The 22,339-nt window shown below is 36.0% G+C and overlaps 2 protein-coding genes across 2 annotated transcripts; both read left to right on the top strand.

Moving 5' to 3' along the window:
• The first annotated feature begins 2,879 nt into the window (after positions 1–2,879).
• Positions 2,880–9,598, top strand: LOC140163470 (uncharacterized). Its single transcript, XM_072186785.1, has 6 exons — positions 2,880–2,919; positions 3,520–3,789; positions 6,195–6,272; positions 6,975–7,055; positions 7,239–7,382; positions 9,408–9,598. The coding sequence occupies exons 1-6, from the start codon at positions 2,880–2,882 to the stop codon at positions 9,596–9,598; spliced, it is 804 nt and encodes a 267-aa protein (XP_072042886.1).
• A 5,831-nt stretch (positions 9,599–15,429) lies between these two features.
• On the top strand, positions 15,430–21,544 carry LOC140163469 (alpha-N-acetylgalactosamine-specific lectin-like). The gene is made up of 5 exons (XM_072186783.1): positions 15,430–15,474; positions 16,374–16,512; positions 18,271–18,441; positions 19,740–19,840; positions 21,341–21,544. Exons 1-5 carry the CDS (start codon positions 15,430–15,432, stop codon positions 21,542–21,544), a joined length of 660 nt encoding a protein of 219 aa, XP_072042884.1.
• The last annotated feature ends 795 nt before the right edge of the window (positions 21,545–22,339 follow it).

Here is a 22,339-nt window from a genome sequence, read left to right as displayed (position 1 = left end):
AAAAAATATGTGCTCTCCCCTTTGCACAAAGCACATTTTTGAGCTACCAATTTGTTAATCTTATATGGTCTATAGCCTATATATTGGACGAGTCAATTTATGTTTGAGTTAGACAAATATGGGACAGCAATGTTTTTGCTTGCTTTTGATTCTAAACACCCTCCAACATGTCCAAAAAGGAGAAAAAAGGAAACAGTGGAAAATTTGTAATTTGCATATATCCAAAATTGGCAGAATATGGCCAAAAACCATCTAATTGCATTCCTCTCCTTATTAGGATTTTTCAAAAAAGTATAGTTTGACATATCTCCGACGTACAATTCATTATGTTATAGGCATTTAAATTGACTAGTCTATATTGTATGCACAGCAGGAAATTGTACATATTTGAACTTATTTAAATATCGCCCCACACGCGATATTACTCTCCCCAGGGCTCATAGTTATTGCACAGCCCCTTAACAATCAAATGTGACCTGCTACAACGAAATCAATGTAAGGTCGCCGCGACTTTATACTCATTTTGTTGAGTAGGTAGTTTCGAGATATTTGGTCTAAGTTGATGTTGTTTGTTTGCCGTCACCTGTACAAGCCAGTAGTATTATCCTTCGTGTATGGCCAATTGTGCCCCCATTCACAAAGGACATACAGACATACCTAGTGGCTTTAACAGGTGAGTGAACACCAAGGCAGTAGCCAGGGCGTTTTGAGTGACTAACACCTTGCGACTTTACACTGATTTCGTGGTAGCAGGTCACAAATAAATGTGCTTAATTTAAAATGGTAGACCAATATTTAGGCAAACTTGATGTACTATCTGTTATTATAAAGAGAAAATAAAACTCAAACAAACTCTTGTTGTGGTGTCAAATGTGTCTATTTTCTATTCAGCAGTTTGCTGAACCAGATCACTATAAAATTCATCAACATTCAGATTATATAATTGTTGTTCGCGTTTGGTGGTGCTTTTAGCCAAATAATTTGTACTGAAAATCTCTAAATGGGTATTTAATGTCTGAATTGGGTTTTGGTACTCCTCTGCTCGTACATACTGTCAAATTATTAAACGTGTATTTTAGCCCTAACGACAACGACAATGACAGCAACAAAATGTATAATAATATCATGCTTTATATCAATCATACACAAATTCCAGACAGTTCATTGGTTGATTGCCATTTATCATTTTTACCATCAGCCTCTCCGTGTGATAGTTTTTTTTTTTTTATTTATTTATTTATTTATTTATTTATTTATTTATTTATTTATTTATTTATTTATTTATTTATTTTATTTTTTATTTTTTATTTATTTATTTATTTATTTATTTATTTATTTATTTATTTATTTATTTATTTATTTATTTATTTATTTATTTATTTATTTATTTATTTATTTATTTATTTATTTATTTACCATCATAGTGCTGCGCCAAGCCGTGCGCTGACTTTTAGACTCGCCGATTTAGTTATGGGGTGGATACCAAAATGTGAAGTTATGTCACGGCCAAAATAATTAAAAAAATGTATTCCCTAATTTAAATAGTATTGTTGAACAACAGAATTTATGTTTCAGTGATAAAAAACAAATATTAACTGTCTTAAATTCGTGTAATGGTTGAAAGCACTCGGTGAAAGATGTATTGTCCATTCCAATCACCGAGTGATTATATTTCGACCATTAAACTCATAGACAGTTAGTATTTGTATAATATCAAAAGGACTGGTACCCATCAGTCTTGATACCCTGGTGTTAAATTTAGGTGTGAAATTTAGACTTCTAGTGTAAGATTTTCGATTTTCACTGGCTTGAACTTGCCACTTGAGCTGGGGGGTCAACGTTTTTGCGTTTCAAAAATTGTGCTGGGATAGGTCGTTTTCCACAGATTTACCACATTCGCCTTGCTCTAAGCATTGCATTACCTGAGAAAAAGTTAGCTTTTGTTCGATATATATAAAAAAATCTGATTGGATGAAGGGAATGCTTGTAGTAAAACACAGTCTGTGTAGGGTCTAGACTCGTTCTGCTTGGAAATTTCTGTGTGCTCGGGTGTATCGAGGTGGAAACTGTGCGTAGATGCATTTATATTTAAGAGAATTGCTTTTGTAGTCAAATCTTTTAATATGATAGAGAGTTTGCGAAATGCGGTTTAAAAGCACAAACTTCAACGTCTAGAGGTACAAGAAACAACAACATCAACAAGAAGCACTTAACCTAATTAACATCGATTAACAGTATACCATGCTTCAAAAGGATTCGATGTTTATATGACATTGAAAATACGAATAGCAATCATGGCAATAGTGACGAATAATTAGCATTAATTATCATGACATTGAGGTATTGATGGATACGCATTTATTGACACCTAAATAATGGAACAGTTCCAAAATAGCTGAATCATTGACAACGTACAATACTTTAGAATTACCCTTGATTATACCAGCTCAGATATTCCTGTCCCCCCCATAAATTAATGGAATATCAAGGTGAAACCATTTTCACTGTACGTTTACCAGGCAATATTTCTACAGTACTTGAAATGATCAAACCAGGGATGTGAGAGCCTCACTTCACATTCCTATAATATATCTTATTCATTTATCAAACTTACAAATCAAGATTAAACCGTACAATATCAGGAGCATTTCACAAATATAAGGTACAAAATTAGTCAAAACTCCAAATAATATACCAGACGTCAAAATAACTGGTTCCCCTAGTGTCACTATGGTAACAGGCAGCGCTGCTATAGTTATAATTATCTTTGGGAAGAGTATTAGTTTCCTGCTTGCCTACCAGCGAGGAGGATGTGTACATCATTATCTGGAATCATATACATAAGGAAGATGACTTAGAGTTATCAAATTTTCTTCAACATGACTAAGGCGATAAAAGTCGCCATAGCGGCTTTGACAGGTAAGAAACCTAAAACAACAGACAAAAAATTGAAGACAAAGTCGGGATTGTCGTCACTTGAGTCATTTGATCGCTTCAATGAAGTCATCGTGTATGTATACATTGTAACCATTAATATTTACATTATTTACTTTTTCACATAGTCATAATGCTGACCATTAATATTCAACGCCGAGAACAAATAAGTAGCTAACAATATAAAAACATTTGGTATTTCAAAATCAAACATAATATTATAAACCTGGTTATATATAGGTTGCCAAAATGTTTTTGTTGTCATTATCATTATTATGTTTTGTTCTTCATATTTTCTAGTTTAAATTATTGTCTTGTTTTTTGGTCATGGTTGTTGGCTATAGCCGGGGTGGTTTAGGACAAGGGATCTTACAGAAGATATATGCAGTTGCCCCTGCTACTTAGGCCACTGTTTTTATCATAGGGTTAGGGTTATGGTTAGTGTTAGGAAGCAGTATAGTTATTCCGTTTTGTTTTTGTTATAATTAGGCAATGTTAATGTATTGTCAAATTTCATCCTAAAATTACACGTAGCTAGTTGAAATTTAAAAAATGATGATTTTTAAATGGTTTTGTTATATACAGCCATTATCTGTGCCTGTGGACATGGTGGAACCAATGACTGCTTCATGTGGCAGCAACGTGACCCAGATCGTCCTGAGTTAGGTTTACATTGGGCACTGTCTTATACTAAGGACGTTTTATGTACTTGTACCAAAATTATGTTCGGAGGAATGAACCCGACACCTCTGCCAGGATCAGAGGATTTCTTTTACCCCGATGATCTATTAACGCTAATCAACAATAACAATGTCACGGAGTTACACGAGAAACTAGGGTGTAAAGATTCGAAAGGTACGTTTTTTATTTAACTGTAAATAAATACACGTATGGTGTCTCAATAAAATGCTACCCAACAAACTCAAATCGTTTTTTAGAAAATATTTAAATGCCGGGTATAAAACAGTTTTAATAACATTCAGAAAATAGTTTTGAAATCTTGATGCAAAACATTCTGACATAATGTTTTGAAATGTTGACAAAACATTTTGCAAATTGTTTGCCAAAACTATATTTAACAATGACAACATTTGTAAGATGTTGTTACTGTGTTATTTGTCTGTACTTTTAAAAATGTTTTCATTGCCTTTTGGCCAACATAACTCTAAATTCTTAAGCCACGTCATTGGGACAACCCGTCATTCCATGCCGTTTTGCTCCCCTTCAACTCGATTAAAACACCTAACTTTGCATGCTTTTTTTTTATCAACGAAACATCCTCCACGAACCTATCCATACACTTTCAATGAGATTTTTGAACTTGCATACCCAATTGGTGAATGAGGTAGATAACTAGTCGCCAGGGGGACTGGGTAGTCCTTCTGCGCTATGGACATGCATTTACGTATGTTTACCGATCAACCTTGCTGGTTTATAATTATTAGATGCGCTCATAAAAATCTTTTATCAAAAGGTTCTAAGGTAGTTAGAAACCTTGGTGTTGCAATGCACCACTTCATTGGTGCGCCACAGAGGGCCAATTAGTTGCAATTTTTTCTTAGAAAATGAAAATATTTAGCTTTTTTTACAATGTTGAAAATACCTAATAACCTGTATGTTGCAGAATGCATTTGAATCTAAAACTTGTAATTGCAGTGTAATTGCAGACATACAAATTGATATGCGGTTGTTTGACAATCTCATTTCGAAATTGGATGGGTACGGTGCCAACTCCGATTTATAAATCCTGATTTAAATAGGTTTAGAGGGGCAAAGTTTCAAATATTTAAAACGGATTTGGCCGGTGTATCCTCTTCTGTCCACCGTAATTCCTCTTTAATTAAAAAATAAAAATCTGCGCGTTATGGTAGCACTAGCTTGTATTCAAGCTCATTCTATTTTAATAATGTTTGCCGTTACCATGGGATCAGTCTCCTGATATGCTTGATCTTAATAAATTGCTCCGATATGTGACTTTTATTGCCAATTTTTTAATTAAATTCTGTTCTACATATTGAATATTTTATGTCTTCATCTACTGCTTTCTAAAATGTATCAAACATGTTGAATGCAATTACTTAGACCATGCTTGTCTCTACACATTTTTGATATTAAAATTCTTTAATTAAAGGATAAAACTCTATATATATACATGGTAAATCATACCATACGTTCTTAAATTATTCATATCAACTTTCGTCTATCTTTTGGGCAGTAATATTGTCGCTTGTGTGACATCCGCCTTGCGAAAATAAGTTAAATATTGAATTAAAATTTGTATTCGACCAGATTCTTGAATTATATCGTAGTAACCGAGCCCCAAATGGATACCAAATTTGTATTAATATACATGTAATCATTTGTGATGTACTTGTATTCTTAAGAAAACTTCTTACAAATATGAAAGATTTGAACCAAGCAGCTGTTCATACAAATACCAGTGGCTCAAATGAATAATAATAATAATACTATGATAAGAGTATTATATCACTACGTTACAAAACACTATTGTTATGCAATACGAACGATTTGAACCAATCAGTACAAACACCAGTGGCTCAAATGAATATAGTGTACAGGGTGTTCCAAAAAAAATACCAGGTGAATAAATTTAAGTTTTTAAATTTTAAGTTAAGAAATAGGCCTTAGAATCCAAAACAATGTAGCCAATCCTACATTAAATCTGATATGATACGTACGGTGACTGAAAAGATCAGATGTGAAAATCTATCAAATCTACACATACAATCAGAGTTTTATGCTAATGTAATAGCCAATGAGTAGCACAATGGGCAAGTGGACTACAGAGAAGGCTACGGTCTCCCCTACAAACACCAGTGGCTCAAATGAAAAATAGTTCTCCCCTACAAACACCAGTGGCTCAAATGAAAAATAGTTGTGTAGTACTATAGTTTAGTATGTAGTACTATGTTGCAAATACTATTGTTATGCAATGCGAAAAATTTGAACCAAGCAAATGTTCATTATGAGCATGACATATGACAGTCTGGTGTTTTATTTTTCTGTTTGTTGTGGATGCCTTTGAATCAACCACAAGCCAAGTCACCACGAATATTAAAAGTGTTTCCGCTACTGAGCAGCTCACAGCTGAAGGTAAAATTATTCATTAAAGTTCATCATCATGGTTATGACCAATAGCTTTTCATACCATAGCCAGACTCAGACCTGCACTCAAATGGGAGGGTGTGTGAACACAAACACCCCAGATTTCCGTCTTTTATTGTGTTTGTTTGTTTCAGCTGCCGTTATATCAACCATGAGCAAAGTCACCACGAGTCCTGGAAGTACTTCTGCTACTGAGCAGCTCACAACTGAAGGTAAAAACTGATTTCTGTAGGATGATGTTCATTAGGGACCGTTCACAAACACTTATTAGGGGCCTGATTCAAAAAAGAGGGCCCTGAAATTTGTTGACCCTCCTAAGGGTGGTGGTGGTGGGGGGCTGAAAAATTGAGTTTATATGCTTTTCTATGGTGTTGACCCATAATTTTCATGTCAAAAAAGGGGCCTGAAATTTTTGAGGTCTGTTAAGGGTGGGGGAGCCGAAAACTCGAAAATGTTTTGCATCAGGCCCCCAACGAGTGTTTGTGAACGGTCCCTTATGTATAAGAGAAAAAATACCTTGGGTGACAGTCTGATATTTCTTGAGAATTTCGTGTGACTTTTGGCTTAATGATTATAGCTTTATATACTGCATAGCCTATACATGTACATTAGAGAATGAATTTGGAGAAAACCTTCTGATAATTACAAACACTCGCTGAGCAGCAAGACCTTCCCTCTAAGCTTTTAATCCGATAAGCTGATTATCTATTTGTTTTCATGAATTGGAAGACATTCTTTGATGTATTACTGAGCTCAATCATCTGAAATTACTGGAGCGTGAGCCACCCAGGCTGGTGGCTCAGCATAGTATTTTATTAACAGAAGGTTTTCTCCAAATTCGTTTCCTAATGAGTACAATATTTACTATCTCAGATGACTGTCTGGTGTTTTGCTTGTATGTTTGTTTGTTTTAGCTACCGATACCGTCAAAGCAACCACAAGCCAAGCCATCTCGATTGCAAGTACTTCTGCTACCGCTCAGCTCACAACTGAAGGTAAAATACAATTTATTTCTGTAAGATGTATGTGGTAAATATGAAAAATAATATTTTAGGTGATATGGTATTTCTTGCGAATCTCAGTTGTTCGTGCGAATTGTTACTGTTATTGTTGATATAACACAATGCCCCATGAGACGGTACAATAATATTTTCAATTTATTCCTGAATCCTATACAGCTTTCTGGGCTTCATGGGGTTCCTGGGGCGCTTGCAGCATAACATGTGGCGGTGGGACAAAGAATCGAAACAGGACATGTGTTGGGAGTGGTGCATGTCCCGGAGCTGGTAGTTCTTCAGAGAGTTGTAACACTGAATCGTGTCGTAGGTTTTCAATATCCTCCTTGTTAAAGCTTAATTATGTTTACTTTAAATACTGTTTCATGACTTAGGTTTTTACCCACGGTCAGTTTCGTAATTGCTCTAAATTGCCTCATCAAACTATAAACAAAATGCTAACTGGCTAGCTATGACTACTTCCAATAAATAAGGTATTTGAATACTTGAATATGTGAACCTTGCGTTGGTTATCTTATTTAAAGGCTACAAGTTTCAGTAGGCATCCGAATACAGCTATACAACGGATAAGCCGCCATGAACCGTGTCAGCTCGAGCTATTCTGGTGGTTGAGCGGGATCGGATGGCAATAGTTTCATCATTGATACAACAAAAAATGTATTGCAACAAACCAAAATCGATTATTGTTAATGTTGTTGTTGTTGTTGTTGTTGTTATTTTGTCTTTATTATTGTTGTAGATGATGCAATCATCTTTAGATTTATTCCTGAATTCTATTAACAGCCTCCTGGTCTTCATGGGATTCCTGGAGCTCTTGCAGCAGAACATGTAACAGTGGGACAAAATATCGGTACAGGACGTGTGCTGTGAGTGGTCCATGTCCCGGATCTGATAGTTCTTCACAAAGCTGTAATACTCGATCGTGCCGTAAGCATACTGCAGTTACTGTTCGTTTTCCTATACACAATACACAGTGCTCTCACCATTGACGCGTGACCTCTACAAATAGTGTATGTTAAAAGTATAGGATATTGCCTAGTTAACGTCACTGTGTGAAAAATAACCGGCCAATATTTAAAGTATTCTCTGAAATTCTAGAAAATATAGTTTTGTAACATGTCCTAAATTTGTAGCTAATTTACGTGTTTGGAAATATTCGCACTTTTGTGTTTTAGGAAGGATATGTAAAACGACAGATAACACCAAAAAATATGAAGAAATTATTTCCAAACCGTGTTAAGTCAACAACCATATGTGTTTCTCATTTTCAAGAATGCTGGTTAACAATAAGCAGACTATTGTCTCATTTTGTGAACTAGTATTGTTAGCTTGCGTTTGCTTTATAATCGGTTACCCAACTGAAACTATAATACCAGCTCATTGTTCATTGCACAGGTAAAACAGAAACATAGTGTAGTGTGGATTTAACCAGAAAAGATCTGATTTAATCAGTTGAGCTGTTTTCAATTAGTGTTATCTTGGTTTAATAGCTTTTAATGGGGTTTAAGTCCTGCAAAGGTCGTGGTGAATTCTACTGTAGACATGACTGCATCATGGTTTTCAATTTCCAGCTTAGGTTAATCATTAACATTTTCATCATGCTCAAGACTTATTGTTTTTACTCCTTGTTACATTTGTAATGTGGTGTATCCTGGTCTCAAGACGTTGACTACGTTACGTCACTGAAGTGACTAATGATGAATAAAAATCGGGGTTTATGTTGAAAGCTTACAAAAAGAAATGGCGAATTTAGCATGAAAACAATTGACGATAATTAGTGGAGTTAGTATAGTATAGTCTAATCTTTATTTAATCACGGAAACTCATTCAATAATAAAAGTAGTTGCTCATGTTACAAAATAACACAGTACCCATGACATAAACACAATATTTACAATCATAAAAAATTCATCAAAACACCATTAAAAACCATTCAAAAATTTGATGTCATTCAAGGTTTACATCAACATCACATAACATCACGTGTTTAAGTGCCTCCTTACGAAAACTTATCCTGTACTATACTTTATTCGGATTATAATTGGCGACCTCTCAAATGAAACACCACATCTCCCCCCCCATTGCCCTTGTTTGCGCTTGTTTTAAATTCGTGACACCTAATTGACAATAATTTTACTCATCTTAATCGTTATGATTAATGGTTTCTGTACGAGGTCGAACTATTAGACACTAAATCCAAAGACAAATTAACACCATATTAGGGCATCATTGAACCTATTTTGTCAACATGGTCAACAACCATGTCAAATGAACAAATTATTTCTCCCTATATTGCCAAATTATCTGTACATCTCTTTACGTTTTATTCAGTTGTGGTAAACAGCATAGGTTGCAAGCATGGATGGAAAGGTTACAACGATTCCTGTTACTTCTTCGATCACGCAGCAGCAGTGACATACTTTGAGGCAAATCAGTCATGCTATGACATGGGATCTCAGTTAGCTAGTATCCACAGTCAAGGAGAACAGGACTTTTTGGGAGGTATTATGTCTTTTGCTTAATCGTATAAGGTAGACGTATCATTTGTATCACAAGCCTTACTCAAAATTCCTCCGTAGATATATTTTTTCACACGCTATTTCTTGAAGATTTAAAGAAGAATTATACATTTAAAAGCTTTTAAAAAGACGTTTATCAATCTGTGATGTTGGGAATTATTTCAAAATCCACATAGCTATCAATTGTTATCATATAGAACGTCAAAAATATTTAAGTAAAGCAATACAGAGAGAAAATACCTCGGTATTAAAAATCAATATTAATGATTAGGTTTTTCGACCTTATTGCGATGAGTTTTGGCCTACTTATTTCCTCACAGCGTTGCAGAATAAAAATAAAATAATCGTGCTGTCTATGTAATCAGGAAACTACAGAGGCGATAGTGTACATTTAAATTTGTCATTACTACTTCATGTTGATATTCAAACAGTGCTATAAAGTTGTCTTACCAAGGAATGTGTTTGTATTAAAAGAAATAATTGTTTTACAACTTGGATGAACTAGAATTACTTTTATGCAAATCCGAAAATTGCAACAGATATTTTTCATTTTTTTAAGATTTAGCGGTATTGCCAGATTATACGTACAGTTGGGCTACATTAATAGCCTCATTATAGTTTTATTGATACTGGCAAAATACTTGCCTGTATGTGCTTGTTGCTCTGCTATAGCGTATAGAATCTGTTAATGATACTATAACCACACAGTCAATTAATTTTTGTCAACATGTCCTTTTCACGAGGCTGTGTTTATATAACTGAATTCATTTATACAAACACAACCTTGAGTAAATTAAAGAGAGTACTTAAGGGATCTGGAATGAGCGTTTCGATAGTATTTTTTGTGGGATATGAGAGCACATCAGACATATCGAATTGCATTCCTAATACGAAGAATGTCTTTCTGATATCAAATAATTTTCAATCACGATGTAATACAAATTTTATGACAAATTATTAAAATTTGATATTTTTCATATTTTTGATATATAACAGTCCTCGAAGTAAATTTTATAAATCTAATGACATATTCTTAAAGTGTATGTAGCTTGGAGGAAAAGTCGATCAATTGAAATATTTTGACCTTTCATATTGAAGATATGGATTTTTTGTGTGTGTTTTGGGAAAAAGATCCATATCTTCAATACGAAAGGTCAAAAGTTTCAATTGATCGTCGGCTTTTTCATCCCACCTACATACACTTTAAGTAACAATCATCATTTGCGAATTTAAAAAAAAAATCAAAATTATTTTATATCATAAGGACATTCTTCGTATTCAGAATGCAATTCAACATGTCTGATGTGCTCTAATGTCCCACAATAAATACTGTCCAAACGTTCATACCCCACCCCTTAAATGGGGAAACTTAGGCAGGCGATAAGAGAAAATATATTTACTTTAGCACTTATGGATCCTGCCGATTGAGAATTAATGTCTGTTTAGTGAGGGCTGTTGTTGACATTAAAACATGTTAACATATTATAAATATTTGAACAGTTATGGGATTAGTTAATAATACTATTTTGATAGTTTTCAGGTGGTGCTCGCAGTGCATTCTCTAAATTCAGTAAATTTCCATCGTCAACCGTGTAATTGAATGGGATTATTTTGAAATTTTAAAACGCTTGGAATATCACAAACAAATAGGCCTATGTTAATAAATAATATAAATACAAGCTAAAACCGTTGGGGTTCGATAATGAACCCCACAAAATTAACCGAGTATATTGGAAAATGCCATACGGCCGGGCGGTGTCACAAGTTGCCGGCTCTATCATGCCACTCGCCGCCTGAAAGGTTTCTACCTCTTACAAAAGTTATTCGGGTCAAATTTATTGTCAGAACACGGAGATAAAATAGCATTGAAATATATAGAAATAGATGTATCAAGGACGTTTATGAACATTAATAAATAGATGTATCGAGGATGTTACGTTTATGAGTATTAAGACATAGATGTATCAAATTGCTATACGTATATGAACATTAATAAATAGATGTATGCCTATAGAGGATATGTTACGCTTATGAACATGATTTTCAACATTGTTAACAATACCGTAGAATTCCGTCTAGAAGCATATAATGCCTCCAAACGAGGTTTTTTTTAACGAAAGATATGAAAGGCCAATACCCTTCTCAAAAACATTGCAATAGATTGGTCTTACAAATATACATGTTTGTACAGCCGTCTTTATCAGTAATATAGTTGTTCAAACTCCAAATAACGTTTTTGTTAAGAGTGTCTGCCTCTTGTCTCTTGTGTCAAAAAAACCTCGTTTAGAGGCATATATGCTTGTAGACGGAATTTTACGGTATTGCTAGTATGTCAACAAATGAAAGTTCTGTAATTTGTTGAAATTCTTCAATACTAAAATTATTTTGAATGTCATCAAATTGTAAATCTCTAGTCACATTTTCGATGTATTAAAGGGGGGTAACCCTATTGGTTTTGGATATGGATTGTCTTTAAAATTACATAATAATATCAAATATCGCCTCCTTTATGCTGCTTTGTGAAAAAACGAGAGCATTTTCAGCGTAAATGTAAATAAATAGCCAAATTTGCAATCCAATACCTTGGTATACGTGAATTGCATTCTGGGCAGGCAATGACGAATGCTGACATGCTGTACAATGCCCGGCCCGTATTGAACGGAATTTTTTTTTTTCGTACCGTTTCAGAAAAAAGGAAACAAAATATATTTCCCTTGCAATATGTACATTTCAAATGAATATAAAAAAGTTTGGGTAAAATGGAGAGGAAAAAAACCTTCCGATACCGGGTTTTGAACCGGGTACCTCTCGGGTAAAAACAAACGCGCTAATCAATTGAGCTATTTAGCACACCACGATAACTGCTGCCGTTTTCATAACTATATACGGCGCACCGTCTCCTCAGCAGTTAGTGTGGTTCGCTTTTTTCACAGAATGTGTATGACGCGAAACCAAAGTAGCTGTTGCGGTGACTGATATTTCGTTCATAATTCCCTCCCAGAAATCCAAAGTATTTACCATTGTTTACAAACTGGTAACCTGTAAAAAACCGCTGTGATTCATGATTTCTCCGGAAATACATCGACTTGGAGCGTCAAATTTCAGGAGGGGGGGGGGGGTGATGCTGTCGATCGGGTTACGGACCTTTAACAACTAGCTATGTAGCAAAGACGTTAACTTCATGTACAAAACATTAACGCTCTTATGACACTTCCTCATTTGCTCGCCCTGTTCCTTTTTAAAGGAATTTTTATTAATGATAGTTTTTACTGTGTTGCTTTTAGGCTAGTCAAATTTAAAAAAGAAGTGGTTAACTTACCACTAATCGCAACAAAACCCATCTAATCACCATTCAATTCAGAAACGCATATTTAATAACACATCCAAAGTCCCCGAAATTCCAAATAGTGAAACAGTGCTTAATTTGCAATTTTCCAAATTATGCAGGGGGTGAAATTTTAAAGTTGGTCAAATTTAAAAAAAAATCATACCAATGTATTGCTCTCATCATAAGAATTCAGAAAAAGTATAGCTTGATGTGTCTCCGTGTGGTTTTTATTAAGATTTGACCAACTTTGAAATTTCACCCTGCAAATTAGGCACTGTTCCACTTCGGGGATTTTTGGGGGCCTTTGATGTGTTATTAAGTTTGCTTTTCTGAAATGGATGGTTAAATGATGAGGGTTAAAAATGACTAAATGGACTCTGTTGCAATTGATAGTGGGTGATTTCATACTTTGACTGGCCTATTTTGTTTTGATTCGTTGTAGATTGTTGGCAATCACAAGGACTTCATGGACTTGGCAAATTAAGGCAATCTTACTATATTGAATTTTCTACACTGTTTACCTCTCTTGTAGGTCATGTCAGAGATCATCATCATCAAGTAATAAGCTTTGGCTATTTCATTGGTTTAAATGACATTGATAACGAGAACACGTGGAAATGGATTGACGGAACCCAGGTTTATTAAAGACTTTTTATAATTATCATTATGAATGAATGGTGTAGGTTTATTTAATAGGAGTCTACAGGTGAATTTTTTAAATAACGTTCAATCATAATCTATTATTTCTATTAGGTAGCAGTAAAGTAAAAAAAATATTTAGAAGAAGTGGGGCTGACGAGAGGGAAACAACTATTATTGGTAATACGTGCATCAATGAAACTGTAAGACCCATTATAAACAATTCACTAAATTTAATGTGATAATTTCCGATTCTCTATTTCACTGTTTATTTTTTTAAACACAAATTGCCTTAATTTTAACCATGCAGGTTGACTTTAACGCATGGAACGAAGATGAACCGAATAATGTCGACGATGAAGATTGTGTGGGAATGTATGGCAACATTACCCAGCAGGACTCTCGAGGTCTGTGGAATAGCTTCCGGTGCAATGGTTCAATGGCCTATATCTGCCGAAAATTCAAAAGTATTTAATTTATTCATTTTATTTATCTATAAAGGTACTTATTTTAAAGCGCGCAAAATTGAGTAATTTTACCCCCATTTTGGCCCTAAAACACGGGTGTTCTCCGATGCACAGAACTGACAATTAAAGCTAATTAAGACTTATATTTCATCTATTAGTGTTTTCGGTGTGGGTGATGTCCCCTAACAAACCATAGGGGAAGGTTTTGCCGGCTATGTTATCATGGGGTTTGTATAACGTCTTTTCCACAGGAGTCAAAACAGCCATTAGCGCAGGCCTGTCTGCAAAAAAAATAGATTGTGAATAAAACAGCTCCGGGATAGATATCCAAACAGACACCGGGACGGATTGGGACAATCAGGGGTTAAACTCTATGGTCCGTATGCACAAAAGAGTTATACCGGGTCTAAAGTTAGACCTGGTCTAAGTGGAATTTAGTACCAGGAGAGAGGACATTTTCATTTACATTTTCTTAAGTTAATTTGTATTATTTTTGAACTTTGCACTTAAATCTTTAGAATTTGCTAGCTACTCTAGGAAGGAAATAAGAGTAAAGGACTAATCCTGATGGAACTAAATTCCACTTAGACCAGGTCTAACTTTAGACCCGGTCTAACTCTTTTGCGCATACGGATATAATTATGTCTGGGGTTTAATAAACCATAGTGTTGGTATCCGTCATGAGCAGTGGCGTACCGGGGCCACCGAGCCAGGGGGGGGCATTTTATTTCCCAATTCCTCGCTGACACGTACCGTAAAATGACTTCATCGGGACAAATGCCGAAGCGCGCGAAAATGTGCAATTTTATTGCTAAAATGGGCCAAAAGTATAAAACCGGGCCTGCGGATTATGCACGTTACAACTTTCCCGTATTTGGAGCCATGAGGAGCTACTTGCCCCCCTCCCCTCCCTCAGTCCCCGGTCGGTTCGTCTCTATATCCACTTATGAGATCAAAAACATTATTTAAAGACTTTTTTTTACTCACAGTGAGGTACTTTTTTCCGTCTCCCTAGTGGGCCAATTTTTTGTTAATAACATGTAGGGGAGGGTGATTATAAGCTATACAGGCCATTATAATCCATACAATCCCCAATCGCCCCAATATCTCCTCCTGTGATTATAATGGTATTGTTATTTAGTTTCAAAATAAACTTAACCCCAATTATATAATGTTATTCTTGTATATTTTTAACTATTGGTAGCCTGCCAAGACCGTCTCGGGGTTGAGGATGGTCGGATAAGTGGCGACCATATCACAGCCTCTAGTGAATGGGCTAGTAACTACGGGGCTACCAATGCTCGTCTGAACCGCGTTGCGCAGGCAGGTACTACTGGAGCATGGAGCGCACAGTTCAATGATGTCAACCAGTGGATCCAGGCAGCTCTTGGTCTCCCAACATGGGTAACTGGTGTGTTGATTCAAGGAAGGGCAGACGCTGCACAGTGGGTGACCAAATTCAAAGTTCAATACACCAATGTCCGTGACGTTTGGAAGTTTGTTCAGAAAGCAAATGGGGAAATAGTAAGTATCTTTATGTGTACTTGATGAACTACGTATGTATGTGCCTTATTCTCCTGCTTAGATGTAAGAGGAAAAATAACTGAAAGAATGAATGTGTTATAACATGAGATATTTTACCTTGCCAAAAATGAAGCATAGTATCCATCCAGCATGGATAACCCCTTGTCATTACATGCCATGAATTGTACGCTTTGTTATTTATTCATTTTTTGGATAAAACAATAGCAAGACAAGTAGCCAAGCTATTCTCAAGAATGCCTAGTACAATGCAGGCAAACTACAGTAAGCCAAAGAATTAAGGTACCAGTTGTGTTCCCGGGTTGTGTTCACCCCTGTATATCCTAAATAAAGACAAATATGTCCAAATTAAAACAGGCGGTCAATACCTGTACTCTTTAGCTCGGATTTAAGACCTTATTTGTTGAAATCAGTGAAAGCACGACGCTAGTTTTAACGTGCTAATCAATGGAAGCGCGGCGCTAGTTCTCTTGTTCACTAACGCTTAGTGTACAAATCAATAGGGCATGCAATGAAGGAAACTGCAACTTTTACAGCTTTTTACATTGCCGCATCTTTATTTCTTGAACAATTTAAACGAATGAGGTCTTAAATTCGAGCTGAAAAGGATGCAGCTATTGGCTGCAGGTTCCAATTATGACATAACTGTCTTTGTTTAGGATATACAGGAGGTGAACATAACTGGTGCCTTAATTTTTTGGCTTACTGTATATCTTACTTTGCATAGTCTAAAATATCATACAAACCTAGCAAGATATACACGGGGATATATAAAATGCATTTTTATTGATATTGATCACAGATATTTGATGGTAACACCGACCAAACTACGGTTGTCACCAATCTTTTCCATACACCAGTTATAGCGTCTTACATCCGAATACTGCCTACGGAATGGTACGGTCACATCAGCATACGTTTTGAACTTGTTGGTTGTGAAGGTAAAACATGTTCTAGCTATAGCCATGATATAGCGCTTGCTCAAAGTCATTTCGCTCCCGATTTCGCTCAAATCGAGATGCCCCAATAGAGAGCGCAAGGCGCGGCGGTTGCAGATGGCTAGAAGCGCAAAGCAGCGACCTGGGCACCGACATACCTGTTTTTGTTAGCATGGTTAGTGTGGGTTAATGTATTATTGGATTTAAATTGTAGTTAACTGAATAACCATCGTTCTGTGAGGATTTCAGGGATTACCCTCTTTGGTTTTCCATCCAGCCCGGGTGTCCAGCAGTGGCGTAATCAGACCTGACCTTCCGAGGGGCAAGATTTAAGAATTTGCCAATTTCTGATCAAAAGTTATTTTATGTGCCTATTATTTTTGACTATTTTGCTCTAGTCCTTTTCCCATTTTTGTTTTGTGGGGGACCGGTTACGCCACCGGGTCCAGCATGCCAACTTCCACAAATAAACAACCAAGTGACTTTTGCACCCACAATCGAACGGCTGGAAAGCCAATGAAGGGGGCTTTTACGTATAATCCAGCTGCCAAACGAGATTTTCCTGATATTCGTCAAATATGCTTCTCAAGACATAATTGAATCATGTAGGCCTACGGTACGAGTACGGAATGATATGCCAAACCACGCGCCACACACTTTATACGCATACGACAGCCGCTAATAAAAGGGTCTCAAGACAATAACCATTAAACATCAAATAGGGCACAGGGACAAACCATTATACAATTTAACAATACAACCCATCGTAGGCTAAACCAGGGATATAAGTTGTCTCATATTCCTGGTCAAACCGAACCAACCTTTGTATAGCACGATAGATACAGGATAAACTAGATCTAGCTATAGATCTAAACCTAGCCGTAGCCGTTAAGAAGAAGTGACCCCTAAATGACCTTTGACGAAATGACCCCTAAACTTTGACCGTTAGGGTCATAAATATTTTTAACATGTTTAGAATGCTGCAAGGATCATTCCTGTTGAATTTGAGCTCGATCAGACTAATTTTAACATTTGGGGTCATAAATATTTTTACACGTTTAAGATGTAATAAGGATCATTACTGTGCAAGTTGCATCAACATACTATGTTACATGTAGCAGATATGAATTTTTGAGATTTTTAGATTTTAACCGGAAATGACCCCTTAATGACCTTTGACCCAAAATCGGAGAATAACCTGTTAAGGTCAATGCATGTGTGTAAGTACCAAGTCTGTACTACTTAATTTGTGCGAGAAATAGCATTTTGAAGATATTTCGTAAATAACCGGAAGTGACCCCTAAATGACCTTTGATCCCAAATCGGTGAGCAACTTTTGTGTACCTACGAAGGGCAGTGCATGTGTGCAAGTCCCAACTCTGAGCCATGAAATTTATGGAAGGAGTAGCAATTTAAGTTGAAATCACGTTTTTGACCCCTGTGACCTTTGCGTGACCTTTGACCCGGAACTGGTCATGTTTCATGTTACATCTTGGACAGTGATGCTTGTGACCAAGTTAGGTCAAAATCGACCTCAGCATAAAGGAGCAGTGGACCTGTTGCCAGAAGAAAGAAAGAAAGAAAGAAAGAAAGAAAGAAAGAAAGAAAGAAAGAAAGAAAGAAAGAAAGAAAGAAAGAAAGAAAGAAAGAAAGAAAGAAAGAAAAGAAAGAAAGAAAGAAAGAAAGAAAGAAAGAAAGAAAGAAAGAAACAGTTAGATTTCAAGATTTCAATGTACAAAATATCTCTTTTTATTTTCACAGTTGTTGTAAACATCAGAGGTTGCAATCCAGGATGGGAAGGTTACAATAATTACTGCTATTCCTTCGATCACGCCGGAACATTGACATACTTTGAGTCAAATAAGTCATGCTCTGACATGGGATCTCAGTTAGCTAGTATCCACAGTCAAGAAGAACAGGATTTTCTGGCAGGTAAGCGTATCATTTATATAATTTAATATTATTAAGTTGTGTTTTGTGGCGTAAAGTTTTAAATTGCCAAGCATGTCAATTTTCAACATAATTATACCTATATAATTCGTCGGTCGCTAAACATAGTGGCGTACGTGAAGGACAAAGTACGTTTCCGATCAAAACATTTTTGAAGGATATGCTACTAGTAACGGAGTCGATACTCCACCACTGTTATCTCTCAGTGGCCCCATTCCATTTGTAATTGAAGTTAAAGGTTCAATCTACTATACTGTATCATTAATAGTTAACAAGGAATAAACATTAAAGGGTAATAGCTAGCTCTAAACCTATACGCCACTATGTGAAAAGGAAAATTTTGAAAATCACTATACGCCACTATGTGTTGCAACCGACGAATTGTTGTTCTAGATATGCGCGCAAAATGATAGCATTTTTTTGGCTACCACATGTCATGTCAGCAAGCTTACAGTTGGAATGCACATTCCTATCTGTTGCAAGTACTGTTGTTTAAGTATATTAATACAACCCCACCCCATACCACCCGGGGGTCTTCTTGGTTGAAGATGTACGGGGTACGTTTTCAGCGATTTATGTATATTTCAGTGGAGACCAATGTGCCCAATTGCTCTTTAAAGCACCGAAATTGAGCAAATTTGTGTGCGAAATATTTTCCGTTTGTCATAATTTAACACGGAATAAAACAAAATTCACTGATTTTCTGAAAAATCAATCGATTTTACCACATGCGCCCCCCCCCCTCATGCGCCACCCCATACCCCGTACCCTGATGGTTTTCCAACTCCGTTGCGCTGAAATAAGGCACCAAATGACGTACACTAATCCTGGGACTATCCTTTATGCTTATTTTAGTGAAATATTTTGACATAGCACCGTACCTAGTGGGTATGGTAGACATCTCTACTTCATGGGCAAGAAAAATGAAGTTCCATGATTTTAATCTACGCTCATACAAAATTATTTTAAGTGACATAGAGCCCAATCGTGTTTTTCTAAGATATAAAGCAAGTGCAAGTGCAAAAATGCATGATACTATCCGGTAGGTATCATATAATACATGAACTAGAAATCAGATGGGTGTTGTACCACAACTTTAGTTTAGAAAGTGTAACAAAATCTAGTTAATTCCTCAGCGAGACCAACAATAATAATTAAGTTTCTAATGATAGTTTCTATGATTTTGCATTGTTTGTAATAACAAGAAGTGATAAAAATAGAGGAATCGACCAACTTACGCCATCTTAGTAAAATTTAGACTTTTCTTGTAACTGTTGTAGGTCATATCAGAGATCATCAGCAAGTAGCTTCCGTGGGCTATTATATTGGTTTGAATAATATTGATGATGAGACTACTTGGAAGTGGACTGACGGAACCCAGGTTTGTTAAAGACTTTATTACAATAACCAAGTTACAAGTATGTTATACCGTCCTTATAAGAAGTAGTACTCTTTAATCTGGCGCTATTCAACATGATTGTTGTAAAAGGTTTTTGGAAAAACAATGATTCGGTTGTATTTTGAAAGCAGCAAATTAATCGTGCAGGTTAATTTATTAGTCATGGTAGTGGGCTGCATAGAAGATTTTCGAGTCGGCATATAAAAAGAAATGCTGGAATTCATTTAAAATTCAGTTACCTATGATTCCAGGCAATCAACAAGAATGCCCAATCATAGTCTCTTATTTCTGCATAGCACCAGCAGGGAATAAAAGTAAACAGCAATAGGAAAGAACCTATAATGATGCAGCAACAAATTCGCATAAAATCCCCACCAAGGCTGCATCATTTATTTCAAATGGGATGGAAACCAGCAATATCTACCATTGAGGTGTTGGAATGTGTGAAATTGGATTTGTCTATTTAGTTGTTCAACATAATTGATTTTAAGCTTTCGCAATCTACCATTGTATAGAAGGGGGGATATTTTTACCCAATACTTCACGGTATCTTATCGAATAAACTCAACTGAAACGGTATAGATGAGTTGACCTTTCTTTATAATTTGATGCGCCCTCTGTTGGCCTGAGATGAAAACTGCCAGGCAAAAAACACTATAGTTCACATGGAAGAAGTTTTTTTTTTTTTATTAACTTTGGTTTCAAAGCAAATAATACTAAAAATGTTATCAAAACAACAACAAGGTTTTAAAAGTTGGGTTTTGAAAAGATTTATGTGGTCTGTCATAGACACTCCTGTATTATTTTGCCTGGTTTGAAACTGCAGAGGGTGTTCTGAATGTAAACTTATGCATCATAGGTCAAAGCATCCATAACAATTAAAATGGCAGACATGTTGGTTTTTAAGTTCTGAGTGACAGAGAGACAGATCTTCATACCTATCACCTGTTTTATTGTATTATCATGCGAATTGCCCCGTGGTAACTTACAGAGGGCCTAATTTTATTTAAATGAGGATGTGCGACGTGGTATTCGATAGGATATTATGCAATAGCAGTAGCGGCAATACGCATATTTTTAAGCATGAATTATGTCCCGCTTCGGAACTCAAAAACATATTAATTGTGTTTTGTTTTATTATCTTTTGAACAAAATCAAATGGTCGATTCGCTTAACCCTAACCGCCTAAGGGCTTTTTGGCGACGGGAAGGGAAAGAAGGAAGGAATAAAGAGAGAAAAGAAGGAAAGAAGTTGTTTGCTCTGGGTAGGATTCGAACCCGAGACCCCTCGCATGCCAGGCACTGGGGTCTTGGGCTTCGCTGGCCAGCGAAACCGTGCCTATATATCACTTAGGACGATTACGTCATCACACCACGTGGGATGCATGCACGAACAGCGCATATATCAAGTAGTATTTTGTAGTATACCGTCCTGTTAGGGTTAAGTTAATTTCCGATGCAAACTTCTGTTACTACCATGCAGGTGGACTTTAATGCATGGAATGAAGATGAACCAAATAATGTCGGCGATGAAGATTGTGCGGGAATGTATGGCAACATTACCCAGCAGGACTCCCGTGGTCTGTGGAATAGCTTCCAGTGCGATGCTTCAATGGCCTATATCTGCCGAGCATTCAAAGGTATTGGTATTGTTTATGTGATTTTTATGGCACTCTTTCCAGAATAGTGAAAGCGCTGCTGTGTATAGTGAGCATCAGGTCACATGTACATGTAGACTATGCCATAGTCGAATTTTATTAAAAATATGTTATTATTAGTCATGGTGAACCCATTTCGTTGAACTCAAAATTATACTGATGTTTATTAAAATTAAAGTATTCAATAGTAAAATGGTCATAAAGAGTTTAAAAATATCAGATAATAGTGACAATAAAAGTAACTGAATGCAACATTATCTTGCATAATTATAATGGCTCACTTTAATACTGAACAATTCTGATTTTGGAATCTACCAGTTTATTGATAGCGAACCCCGAAAATCCGACTATGGACTTTGAATTTTAAGCAGAACTTTACCCCGGGACTTTGCTCTCTAAAAACACACAGTCAATCATACTTGTTTATCAGTAAATTAACCACAAGTACTAAGCATGGTATAGTACAAGACGCGCTGGATGTTTGATGAGAGATTAACTTTCGCGTCAACACAAAAGCGCCGCAAATACCACAGATATAGTTATGTACATTTGTACGGTGTAGTTAAGGGTAGATGCGGTATTGTTGGTCGAAGCAGCCAAAAAATCGATTTTCATTGTCTAAATCAATACATTATTGAAAAATAACACTTTGATGTTTTGCAAAAGGTCATTCTACAAATCATATGCTTTGAAAACGTGCTTAATTTATTGTTGTTAATGATTTATGTACTTTTTGCAAAAGTGTTGTTGTTTCAGTCCTCTTTACAACATAACTCAAGAACCACAGGACCTACAAAAGTATATCTGTGATATTTGAATTCTTC

Source organism: Amphiura filiformis, chromosome 11 (genome assembly GCF_039555335.1).
Source record: "Amphiura filiformis chromosome 11, Afil_fr2py, whole genome shotgun sequence".
In the NCBI taxonomy this organism is placed as follows: domain Eukaryota; kingdom Metazoa; phylum Echinodermata; class Ophiuroidea; order Amphilepidida; family Amphiuridae; genus Amphiura; species Amphiura filiformis.
Note: the sequence above shows the minus strand (reverse complement) of the source record. Positions and strands in the feature narration are given on the sequence as shown.

What these genes read in the sequence shown, in the direction of transcription:
- LOC140163470 (XM_072186785.1), top strand. Translation starts at nt 2,880, where the DNA reads ATGACTAAGGCGATAAAAGTCGCCATAGCGGCTTTGACAG. An exon ending in AGGGTGTAAAGATTCGAAAG is followed by an intron (nt 3,790 to 6,194) that starts GTACGTTTTTTA and finishes TGTTTGTTTCAG; the next exon opens with CTGCCGTTATATCAACCATG. An exon ending in TTGTAACACTGAATCGTGTC is followed by an intron (nt 7,383 to 9,407) that starts GTAGGTTTTCAA and finishes CGTTTTATTCAG; the next exon opens with TTGTGGTAAACAGCATAGGT.
- LOC140163469 (XM_072186783.1), top strand. Translation starts at nt 15,430, where the DNA reads ATGGGTAACTGGTGTGTTGATTCAAGGAAGGGCAGACGCTGCACA. An exon ending in GGAAGGGCAGACGCTGCACA is followed by an intron (nt 15,475 to 16,373) that starts GTGGGTGACCAA and finishes TATTGATCACAG; the next exon opens with ATATTTGATGGTAACACCGA. An exon ending in AGAACAGGATTTTCTGGCAG is followed by an intron (nt 18,442 to 19,739) that starts GTAAGCGTATCA and finishes TAACTGTTGTAG; the next exon opens with GTCATATCAGAGATCATCAG.